The 12,133-nt window shown below is 38.8% G+C and overlaps 1 protein-coding gene across 3 annotated transcripts in view; it reads left to right on the top strand.

The window, feature by feature from the left end:
- The window catches only part of OFD1 (OFD1 centriole and centriolar satellite protein), a 31,516-nt gene that overhangs the window by 10,020 nt on the left and 9,363 nt on the right, over positions 1-12,133 (top strand). For all 3 annotated transcript variants that reach the window (XM_074534678.1, XM_005491792.4, XM_074534679.1), the window contains 8 exons: positions 474-593; positions 2,919-2,992; positions 3,637-3,728; positions 3,871-4,060; positions 4,708-4,838; positions 5,211-5,322; positions 6,778-7,434; positions 9,649-9,784. In XM_074534678.1, the coding sequence (XP_074390779.1) occupies positions 474-593; positions 2,919-2,992; positions 3,637-3,728; positions 3,871-4,060; positions 4,708-4,838; positions 5,211-5,322; positions 6,778-7,434; positions 9,649-9,784 (1,512 nt within the window). The remainder of the gene's footprint in view (positions 1-473; positions 594-2,918; positions 2,993-3,636; positions 3,729-3,870; positions 4,061-4,707; positions 4,839-5,210; positions 5,323-6,777; positions 7,435-9,648; positions 9,785-12,133) is intronic.

Genomic DNA, 12,133 nt, shown 5'->3' with positions numbered 1-12,133 from the left:
TACTTTAATTAAATAAAAAAGAAGTAACTAATCAATTTTTGGCCAAACTTTCAATGCTATTTAATGTTGTTACTTTATCATCTGTTTTTCATAGTGAAAAGAGTATCCTGCTAACAAAAACTTGGGGTTTTTTATCAACCCAGCAGAGGGTGCTGATAGAATAGCATGCTCAGCTATTCAGCTCTTTCCTCTGAAGTGTGTTTGCTGTGGGAAACTGAGCCAGGGTTATCCCGGGATAGCTGCATAATTGATTGCTGCTGAATTTTAAATAGGGCAATTTAGTTTTGTCACATCACCATGTTCTTAATGAACTGCGGTGGCAGTCTGATGGTGATTTCAAATTGCAACAGTATTCCAAACAAGCACGTTGTCCTTTGATGTCTATAAATGTTATTTTGAAAAAGAAACAGCATCCCAGACTAAAACTTTGACTTTATAACTGGTCATTGTCTGTATATTTCTGGATATTTCAGCACCCAGAAAGTTCAGGAGGAGAAAAATAAAGCTATAGAAGATGCACTTCGGCGTCGTGAGGTTGCTGTGAAGAACATAGAGGAGACATACGACCAAAAGCTGAAGACAGAGCTCTTAAAGTAAATTTTTTTTGGTCTCTAATAGGACACATAATATTTCATATGAAAACTGAGTCATAAATTCGATAGGATTTATTTTGAAAAGCGTAGCAAAGCAAGGACTTTGAAAATGTGCACTTATGTTTTTGTTTTAGTGTGTTTGAATCTTTTGCATTACTGCTTAGCTATTTGCTAGTAAGTTTACTATAGAAAATAATTCTCTTTTGGTTATAGGTTATATGGTTGCTGTAATTTAAATTCTGTGTCAGTAGCTGGAAAAGAGATCTGGCATTGGCTTGTATATTTAGACAAGAGGATCTGAAGCTGTTACTTCCTTTGACCACAGTTAAAAGAAGTGAGCTGTTTATGAGTGCAGAAGAGGCATGAAGGGGAAATCAGCATTAAAGAGATGTTACAGGTTTCTTGGAAAAGGGGTGAGAGACATACTAGTCCATTGTACAGACAGACTGGCTCTTACCTTCACCCCTTCCCAGTTCTGAAGAGGGATTCTGTGATATAGATCTCTCTCTTATTGGTTACCTTCTGTCTGAACCTGGTCTTAAGGAACTGGCAGTCATCTGTGGCTTCTTGTGGGGTGTTTTAGTGGGTATATCCTGACTTTGCTATAGCACTTCCTTGTGGTACCTTGGTCACTTGAAGGGTTCCTTGATACCTCAGTGCAGACAAGAACTCTTGGATGTTGTGAACCTGTCTCAGGCTGTTAAAGCAAGCAACTGATGAAACATTACTTTTTATTGCAAACCAGTGGGCAGTATTACCTGTGTTTTTAGGTCTTTAAATTAAAGAACAAAGATGTTGATAGAAGGCTTTGGTAAAAATAATCCCTTGGCATTTGATGATTTTGTTAGAGGCCAGTGAAGTGCAGCTAATTGACTCACCTTACTGCTAGTTACAAATAGTGGTTGCAAAGTCCTTTCAGTACATGAGGAGAAGCAAAGCATTTAAGGATAAACTGCTGCTTTGCTTATTTTATCAACATACAAAATATTTTAAGGCATGCTGCAGGTGCTCAGAAATACAAAATCCATGTCCTTTTGACCCAAATCATTGATGAAAAGTATTAAAGACTGTTTCTTATACAGAAGTAGTGATGCTTGCTAGCAAATCAATCTTTTCATTTTTGCAGTAAACATTAAATGCCATATTTGGGAGAAGGATCTGAGTGGTCTGGACCATTTGCAGAAATGCAGGAGGATGGATTTGGCTATATCTGAAACCATTTATAATTATGTCCCAGTCATGTAGAATGCTGAGCTTTCTTAGCTCCTCTAAATTCCAGTTCAGTGGAATGGCACTGTTGGAGCCCACATACTGGGCTATGAATGGTGGTGTACCTGGGCAGTGCTCAGAGTCTGGCTGGTGACTGGTGGTGTGTACAGAATCCCTGGGGCCAGTTCTGGGGCCCTTACTGTCCAACACCTTCATCTGGGTATGGGCACAGGGCATCCTCAGCTTTGAACATGACCCTTAATTAAGAGGAATCATTTCCACAGTGAATGACAGAGTTTCAGTTGAGGCAGATTTTGACAAAGTTGGGAATTGTGCCAGTGCAAATCTTAGGAATTTTAACAAGGAAATGGTAAAGCTCAGTGCTTGGGGCAGAATAGCCCTGTGAGGTTGTACAAATGAAGAGAATAGTTGACTGAGGAGCTGAAGAGGAGGTGGGTGAGTTACAGTGAATGCCAGGTTGATTATGAGCCAGCAGCACGCTCTGACAAATAAGGCAAAACAGTATGATGGGTAAGATTAGAAGCAGCACAGGCAGCAGACTGAGGGAACTTATTGTCCCTTGAAAGGTGCTGGGGAAATCGTGCTGGGAATGCCATGCCCAGATTTGGGCTCCCCAGTTCAAAAAATTCATGAAAAAGCTGGAAAGGGCTTGGTAAAGTGTGCCAGGATAGTCCATTTGAGTTGGACTCTCAAGTGTGACCTCTGAGTTCATATGGAAGGGGCTGGAAGTTGTGGCTTGGGAGACTTAGCTTGGACATAAGGAGAAAATCTATAAGGAGAGCAGAGCAGCACTGCTACAGATCATCCAGGGAGATGGTGGATATATGCCCTTTGAGGTTTTCAAGACTTGGCTAGGAAGAGTCACATCTGCCCTGCTGTACAGGTGGCAGTAGTCTGGCTTTTTGAGGAGGTGGTGGAATGAGATGATTGGCAGGGCCCTTTACAACCCTTTTGGTGGCTCTGTGATAGTTAATTTTGTTAATAAATAATTGTGGGATTATAGTTTAATTTGGCGAAGAATGGAGTTAACACAAAATGCCCGTGCCATGTGTGCATACATATCCTTTGGGAGTACATAATCCTTTTTGTTTCTAGATACCAGCTTGAATTAAAAGAAGAACACATAGCCAGAACCAATAAAGTTACTGAAGATGAGAAAAGAAATAAAGGTAACCATCTGTCTGAGATTGATAAAGTAGCTGTTTATCTCTAGAGCTGTCATATACCAAACCACTACTGTTCCTGAGCAGTCCTGATGTTCAGGAACATCAGTATAAGGGACAGAAGAGCCATCAGAACAGGTGACATTCAGCAACAGTGACATTTCAGCAACTTGTTGCTGTTCAGAATGCAGTGGGAATCATAAACTGCTGCTTTACACCGAGGCTGCAAAGCATTCCTGGTTTTTCAGTGTCCCATTTCCTTTGGAAGTCCTACTGGCTCATTCAGGCTTTAACTGAACACTGGCACAGTTGCCAGTTTCTACATTTATTGTGCACGAAATGTTTAATTGGAGCTTGTGGAAGAGAGCAGAACAGATAACAGGGTTAGACTTTAAAGTTAGGGATGTGTAAGAAATGATGTATCACAGACATATGAATTTGATTTACTTAATGCGTTTATGCATGTGTATACATTTGTATATACAGCATGATTTAGTTAATTTTAAAGGCGTGTATATATGACAGTCTTTTTTATCTCTTAAATTAAATTGAATTTTGGGCTTAGCAGCTTAAAACTGTTTTCTGCTGATACAATTTTTTACTGTAATACTCTACTAATTTTAATTCAGCGTTTGTAATCCTCCCTGCAGAGAAAGCTATGCTTTTGCAAGAAGAAGCCATTGCTGTTAATTCAAAAAAGGAGGAACTCAAGCAAGCTATATCACGTGCCAAAGAGCTTGAGGTAATTGTAAATATGAATTTAAAGGATCCTGTATTCTAATTGGTGCAGTTCATGTATGTTACAAATAAAAAAAAAGTGAAATTAAAATAATTGTTGAGTAGTACAGCAGTTCATAAGCTTCTAAACTGTTCTTTGTCTGCAGCTGGATTTGGAGGCAGTGAAGGCCCAGGTTCTGTTGGTAAATAAACAGAATAATTTGTTGACAGAAAAACTGAAAGAGGTATCAGACTACCCTTTGCTAAAAGAGGAAAAAGTGGAGCTCCAAGTGCAGAATAAACTACTTAGGCAACAGTTGGATGAGACTCGGAGTGAGAACCAGCATCTTCGAGACAGTCAGTGTGAATTATTTAGTTATTTTCTTGTTTATGTTTCTCTACAAGTATTTGTTTAGAACTAAATTTCCATTAAAATGTTTTCTTTGTATTATGTTTGCTAGTAGTCAGCATGAAGCCCATGCTAGTGGTTGAGCAGTCCTTGGCACAAGTTTATTTTCTTTTTTGTGTCTGTATGGGGGAAATCCTGAATTCAGTGGTAGCTGTAATTTGGAAGGATATCCCTTTGACCTTCTTAAAAAAGCAGTGCAATATTTCTAACCATTGCATGAGTATGGTTAATCATGGTAAAAGAACATGGCATTGTTATTGAAGTGCTTGCCTGACTACAGTAATAAATACAAAGTATTTTTAATGTGCATTTTAGGTTACAGGAGAGTAGAGATGTGTGTGCAGTTATTAAGATGAGGATATGTATTTTTCTTCCAGTGTAGGATAGTCTGGGTCTAGTTCTTAAAGGACTACACCAACGAAGATTTTGGTCCTTTGTAAAAGGAAGAAGAAAAATATCCCCAAGTACTTATTCAGACAAAGCCTTGTTATGTTCCTAAAATCAAATCAGCTTTACATGTTCATGGGGTGTCATGTAGCAAAGTGCACATTTGTTATTCTTTGTCTGAGTGTCTGGTGTTTCCCTTTTGGGGTAGAGCTGTCCCAGCCCTCAGCAGAGTACCTGGCCTGCCAAGTGGAGCTGAGGAGAGTGGAGCATTCTACAAAATTGATGCTGGATGAATATGAAAGTCATAAGCATATGTTGGAAAAACAGCTACAAAGTGAGGTAAATTGTTACTTCAAAATTATTTGAATATTTTCTTCTTCCTGTCATCTCTTTCACAATTACCCATCTGCCTGTGCAGGCCATTTGGCATGCAGTTACAAGGGTTGTTTGTACTGTGCTTATTTTTATGTATACAACTCTAAAGAAGACAAACTATCACCACACCAAAAAACTACCAAAAAATAAAGCCAACCCAGCATTATCAAGTCTTACTGAGCCACCAAATTGTCAGTGCTGACTTTTAGTAGGATATTAGGTATATATGATCTGACTGGACCTGAAAAACATTTAGAAACCAAGTATTCAGCTAGTTGAGATTATTCTTGTTGTTTGAATTATGATGGGTTTTGTTTTTCTCCTGATTTCCTATAGATTGAGCGTTGTGCCCAGTTAAAGGCCCAGCTGTTAGACTCTGAAGCTACTGTCAGGAAGTTAAATATGCAGGTTGAAGAGCTGAAACTGCAAGTGAAGCAAACACAGGCAGGTTTGTATCTTACATCAGAGCAGTCCTTTATGAAGGAGAAATGAAAGAAGTTCCAGAAGCTTAAAAAGACTGCAGTTGTGTAGAACCAGCACATCACCAGGGAGTAAGTTTTAAAGTTTAAAATCAAAATCCATTTAAAGCCCAGTTTAATAAAGAAGACTCATTTTAACCTTCTTTCAGAAAACAAACCTAGAAGAGGAAGAAAAATACTCCTCCCTGAGTATTTGCATATTTTTATTGTCTGTTTTTCCTCAGTATAAGGCCATTAATGTTTGCTGGTAACATAAACAACATTTTCCAGCAGGCAATTTGTGTTTTAATGTGTTTTGATTCTTGAATGTTCATAATAAAAATAATCAGTTTGAAATTTTATTTTGTACCTCAGAAATTTAGGTCTAACTCTTAAACAGTTTTAGTCAAGTCTAATAACTTTTGCCTAACTTATGCTTAACTTATCTAAGAGCATTAGAAACAGGGGCTCTTACATAAAGCAATTCAGTCTGCTGAAGAAATGTTTTTTTAAAGATGCCTGTCTGTCAGTTTGGTTATATCAAGTATTATCAATAAAAGGGTTAGTATGTGTATTTAATGTAAAAATATGTAATTCAATTCTGCAGTGATTATGCATTACATACATGTCTCATAGCTCAGTATATGCAATATTTTGCATTTCATATACTCACTAGACTTACACATACATTTATGGTACACTTATCGGTACCATTTGGAATTGGAAATTTGTTTTATGAAAATAGCAAATATATAGTTTAATTAAATGACTGAAAGCACTGTAGGGACTTTCACTTTACATCAGAGTTAATGAAGTCATTCAAGAATCATTTGTGTAGAATAAAAACAAGGCTGTAAATTTGCTGAAAGATATAGCAGATTGGTTTTTTGGGCTTGTTGAAGCATGGAAGTGAATGGAAGCTGACTGCCCCAAAACATTCAGTTTAACTGACAATTTTAGAGTACTTTTAATGAAAAAAAAACCCAAACAAAACAAACCATTTTCTATGTCCTGTGTTGTTTTTCTCCAAAATTACTTTTTGATTTAAATAAAGGGAAACTGATAAGACTTGTGGCATGCCCTGTGTTCCTTAGACTTTACTAGCATGATAAGATCTAACATGTCCAAAGTGGTAATGTTTTCATGTTTGTTTATTTACTTAAACATAACTATGTGCTCTACAATGTTATTTTTTAAATTAATGGTGGTTTTACATGGAAGAATTATATATTTTAAGAATAGCAGTAATTTGCAGCTTTGAAGCTGCATTAAAAATCCATTAAATCAATTTCAATTAAACCATTAAATTCTCAAAATGTAAGCCAATTGCGTGGTAGAATAATTTTGATCAAATTGGAATTTAAATGCCATGTTTTACTATTTTTGCTTTTCTGTGGGTCTCCCTCCCTGCTTTGGTGTCACTTATTGCTCTTGCTGCCGTTTAGCTCTGGAGAATGAGGTGTATCGGAACCCAAAGCCGTCGCTCGTCGACCGCTCTGTCCTCGACTTCCTGGGAGACAGGACGGGAGACAGGCTGGTGCCCCACGACATTTACGTGGATGGTGCATTCCCGAGGAAGCCACTCCTGCCCAATGTGGGGATGGCCAGCACCGTGCCAGGGCCTGGCTGTCACCTGCAGCTGCCCAGGCCCGATGTGGGGACGGCCAGCGCCGTGCCAGGGCCCCGCGGCGCCTCCCCGGACTCTGACCTGGAGTGCATCGCGCAGGCCCGCGCCAGGGTGAAGGAGCTGGAGAAGGAGGCCGAGTTCTTGGAGGAAGCCTACAGGAGTTACCAGCACAGAGTCATGCTGAGTGCAGCTGCCAGCAGAACACCAAGCAAGATGCAGCCTCCTTTAATTCTGCAGTGTCCTCTTGGTAGCAACCCTTTGACTGCCCAGCAGGAACTGCTAGAGCATAATCCCAGCTGCCCACATTCCCCCCTGGGCAGTCCTAGAGGTGAGGAGCACATCAAAAGAACTGGGCAGGTCGATATCTATGAAACTTCCTTCATGCCACCACGAAGAGGAGCATCTTCCAGGCGCCTTTCTTCCACTCCCATTTCCAAACCAAAGAAAGACCTCAGTAACAAGAAAATTCCAGATGGTAAGTCTCAATTGTTAATGGGGTGCATTAAGTAATGGATTTTGCTTACTGTTCCTCTTGTGCTCTGGGAACAGAAAGATTTAGCAGTGTTAGTCATGGACTCGTTATTTGCTGAGATGCAGGAGATGTGGTTTTGCAGGAGACAGAATATACCAGCTGCTTGGAGTATTGCTTCTTCCTGGAAACAAGCACTGGAGAAGCATGTTTATAGTCCCTCAACATACTCTAGGGAGCTTTCAAGAGAAGACTACACCATATATATCCCTACAGGTGTAACTTCATGATATACAGAGTTTAATTCAAAACTTGCTATTAAGTATAACTTTGGACGTTAATTGTAGTTTCTTAACCCTCCTATACTTCTAACCTTTCATTTAACTGTTGTAGTTAAAGTGTGTGGCAGAAGATGTCTTTGTCTTCTCTTAAATCGAGTTTTCCAGTCTGAAAGGTCCAGATTTCCTTTTTGTTTGTTCTTTTTGTGTGACATCTTTATGAAATACTTCTTAGCAATTGTAAGGAGGAAGGATCTAGTTTTGAAAAATTTTCATTTGCTATTAATGTCACAGTTTCTAATAATTGTTTAGTTTTTTTTTTTAAGGACAGTATTTAGAAAAGCAAGCAAAATAGAAACAAAATGTAAAAAACCAATCTGTTGTTTCAAATCTGCTGTACGTCTGCTTCTTGAGTGACACAATTATTTTCACCCTGGCTCAAAGTGGATTTAATACAATTAAAAAAAGAGACAATAACAAAAAAAAGATAATGATCAGCTGCTCCATGAAGGAAGGTTAAATACAAGGGCAGCTTAGTTTGAAAGAAGGATGGCTGTGGGAAATCTGGAAAACAATGAGCGATGTGAGGAAGGTGAAAAGGGATCAACTGAGTACTGTTTCACAGACCCCAGAATCCCCTGACATTGAAAGGAAATAGAATTAAACACTTTTTCATACCATGAGTAAGTTGTGTAATTCATTGCTTCTGTGAGAACAAGCACAGAAGCAGGAATGCAACTTCTCTGTCAGGATGATCCAAAAAAGTATTGCTTGGAGAAAGGTTGGGATGGGTGTTGCCAGCAGTAAGATACAAGTATTCTCCTTTTTCAATTTTAGTTTAGTTTTCTTTGGTAGTGGGCACTGTTAGAAACAGGTTACAAACACTGCTTGATTGTGGCTGTTCCTGTGTTTCTGCATGTAGGGTATCATACTCTTAGATGTTACTAAAAACATCTTTGAGACTTCAACTTCCAAAGCAATTTTCCATGTTGTAAGTTCTCTCTGTCAGCTTCTATATAAAATACCCGCAGAGTATTTGTTTAGCATTGCACACAGACAAAATCTTTCATAACACTAGAGTTTTCTTGAAAAATTATGAAATGTTAAAACTATAGTTGTGTGCATAACATGAACAATCTGTCCTGTCTTTGTACTTTTCAGAAGCTAGTTACAGGATGGTAGATCTCTTTTTTTTTCCATTGGATCTGTTCTTTGCTTAATGCACAAAACTGACTGGTCTGGAGTGGGGTAAGAATTGAATAACAAAGGAGTGCATTGCCTGACTCAGGAGTTACCGAAATGGAGTGGTGTGGAGTGTAGGAAACCAGGCTGAAGCTGGGTGAGAGGATATTAAGGTTCAATGCTGTTAGTGGGATTTGTCAGCTCCCACTTAGATTGCTTCCCCACTGAGATGTCACTTCTCCCTCATGGGTCTTCTGAGGAGTGCTTTTATAGTGGTGTATATGTATTCTTTCCTGCTAAAGATGGATGAAGCACCAGGTGTGGTTTTGCTAGAAAACTCTTAAGTCATTCTGGAAGCTTCTGTGGAGCTTTTTGGTGCTGTTGGAAATACCAGTCTGAACAATTCAGGGTAAATTTAAAGAGGTAGAAGATACCATGCATGTGAGTATGAGATTTGTGTTTCCTTTAAGTGAGGTTCAGTGCTGCTCAGTTGTCAGCACCTGTCTCTGGAGAATGAAAGCAAGAAGTATGTTCCCCTCTAAAATACTTGCAGTTGCAGATCCAACAGCTGTTCTGCTGCATAATCTGCAAGTAGAAGGATTATGCAATTTTTTATTTTCCTTTAAACTAGCTCATGCATTTGACTGTTTTCCTTCCTAGGTCCGTGCACATTGAACCAATAATGCATGTGTTGTACAACCTTGTCTGAGAAATAGTAGCACAATTAGCTAATACAAATTGTGGAATTTTTATTCTGCAGAGAGCATCAAGAGCTCATCCTTTACCTCTTCGCAGCAGAGTGTTGACCAGGTTCTTTCTCCTATTTCAAAGCGATGTTTGCTTTCGTCTTCTGAGTCTGTTCCTTCCTCGCCATCCAGTCATGGCCAGAAAATCAGGTAACATTGTTTACAAAGCAACATTTTAACCTGCTTTTTAAAGAAACATTTATCTAATTGCTCTCAGTGGTAGCTGCTTTTACAAATCAAGCAAGCCATTGATTTTATAAGTGAAAACTTTTCTAAAGATGAATAAGGATTTCCATTTTAAATATCATGCCTCAAGTGGAACCTAGTTATAAAAAAACTGAAACTCTTTGCTCTGAGCAAAGCCATGTCTCTTTATTGTCTCTATTTTTCACATCTGTGACCTGACTGATGAGCTTTTGCTAATTGAAGCATTTGAATTTCTGCTTCCTGTTAGAGAATTTAAATCAAGGCAATTCTACATTCTCATTTCATTCATTAACAAGCTGTAATGCTGAATTTATTACTTTTTTTCTCTCTCTGAAGAGCTTGTTCACGTGCCTGTTTTCAAAGTAGGATTTTCTAGTCTCCTTTGCATATGGGAATGGGATGGGTACTACAACTTTTTTTCTTTTTCTTTTTTTTTTTTTTAAGATCTTTTTAAGGTAAATGAATAACTTGACAAAATTAGGCTGCATTAAAATGGCTTCTCTTCAGTCTCTGTATCTCCTATTTCCATGTCTGGAGTTCTTTTGTTCTTAATGGCCAGTGTTGCCTCCACTCTCCAAACCTAAGAAATGTGAATATGTATCTTCAGAAGCAGCTCTAGGATTTTTAAGATATTTTTTTCCTCAGAAGAGACAGCTGAATTGTCCTGAACCTGCTAGCCATCATTCCTGATTTGGTGGCTGAAGAAAGACAGCTTGTGCTGGGGCAGCTCTAGCAGGCATTTGTAGGCTTTTCTTATTTTCTTTTATCAGCACCTCAACATACATTTAATGCAGAGAGGGTTTCTTATCTGGTTATTTTGGAAGAGCTTCTATGTTTTTTGTTTGCAAAATGAGCTGTTGGTATATTTAGGGACTGTGAGGTCAGTTTCCTTTAAGTATTCCCTTGAGGCTGTGTCTCCTTTCCCTACCCATTCACATTTTCTGTGTTATACCTCAGATTTCTTGTACTTCTCTGACAGACCTTAAAAAGTGGAGGTTGAATGTTAACGTGCATGTTAAGGTGATAGGGGAAAGTGCTCTAATCCTGTGAGGGACTGCACTTTGAAGGATTTTGCAGACTCCATCCTGCTTGGAGAGTGAACAGTATGAGCAAGTTGTGTTGCAGAGGACAGACCTGGGTCTGGGAAGGCAGCTATAGTTTGTTTCTTGGGTTTCTTATGACAAAGCAAGGGTATAAGGTCCCAGTAATTGTCTTGAACTTGCTGCTTTCCCAAGACTTTCTCAAAGGAAAAACATTCTTTTGTTGCGTATTTTCTCATTTCGTGTGCCTCGGACTGTTTTCTGTTACATGAAATACTTAAGAAATGCATGTATGGGCTTTTCCAGTTATTTACTCTTATTATTAGGCAAATGTCACATCACTGATGTGCACTGTGGGATTAGTTTATGACCTGTAGATTTGTAGTGGCAATGGGAACTTCTTTGAAAAGGCAAGAGAAGCGAATATGATGCTGTAACATCAGTGGCAAGCTGTTAGAAGTCAGAGCTCAGTCAGTGGGGAAGAACAATTGCTTCTGCAACTACAGGAGCTCCTTGTTTATTTATGCTACAAGATATGAGTGGTATGAAGGAAACCAGTAAACACAGACAGGAAGACTAAGTGATAAGGCAGATTATTACCTAATTTTTCATTTGTTTGTTTGTTTAGGCCTGAAGAAACCAGTTGAGGGTTGTTGCTGAGGCAGTGGGTTTTCTCTGTCATTCTAGCAGTGTTGCAGGACATAGTATTGAAGAAAGTGACATGCATGTCCTTGAACTTCACACCCTTGAGAATTATTTAGCACTTAACCCTTTCTGTGAAGGAAAGACTCAAAACATGAAATAGATTTCCAAAACTTGAAATTTCATTTACTCTGTCCTGTTTAATTTACAGGGTGTTTTTCCCCACTGACATCACTGAAGTATCCTTTTAGCAATGCAGATTTATTTGTCTATACCCAGATTCACTTTTTGCTTATGAACAAATCTCATTGTTGGGGGTATGTTTGGTATTGTTTGTATTGTTTGTTCTCCACTTTTGTCCCATGGAAGACCTGTATTCCTTAGAAATTGTGAGCACAAACAGGCTGTGATGAAGGGCACCAGCTGGTGTGAAGTAAGCTCCTTTATGAAGTGCTGATGCTGAATTTCATTAGTGACCTGCACTCCTTTTGCTCTTCTGGTTCTGGTCAGAGTTTAGTAGCTGGGTCACGTGGGACACATTGTTCTTTCACATTATCTTTGCTATGAGATAAACGGGGATTTAGAATGAGGGCACTAACCCCATTTTGAT

This window comes from Zonotrichia albicollis, chromosome 2, assembly GCF_047830755.1.
Source record: "Zonotrichia albicollis isolate bZonAlb1 chromosome 2, bZonAlb1.hap1, whole genome shotgun sequence".
Classification (NCBI taxonomy): Eukaryota; Metazoa; Chordata; class Aves; order Passeriformes; family Passerellidae; genus Zonotrichia; species Zonotrichia albicollis.
Note: the sequence above shows the minus strand (reverse complement) of the source record. Positions and strands in the feature narration are given on the sequence as shown.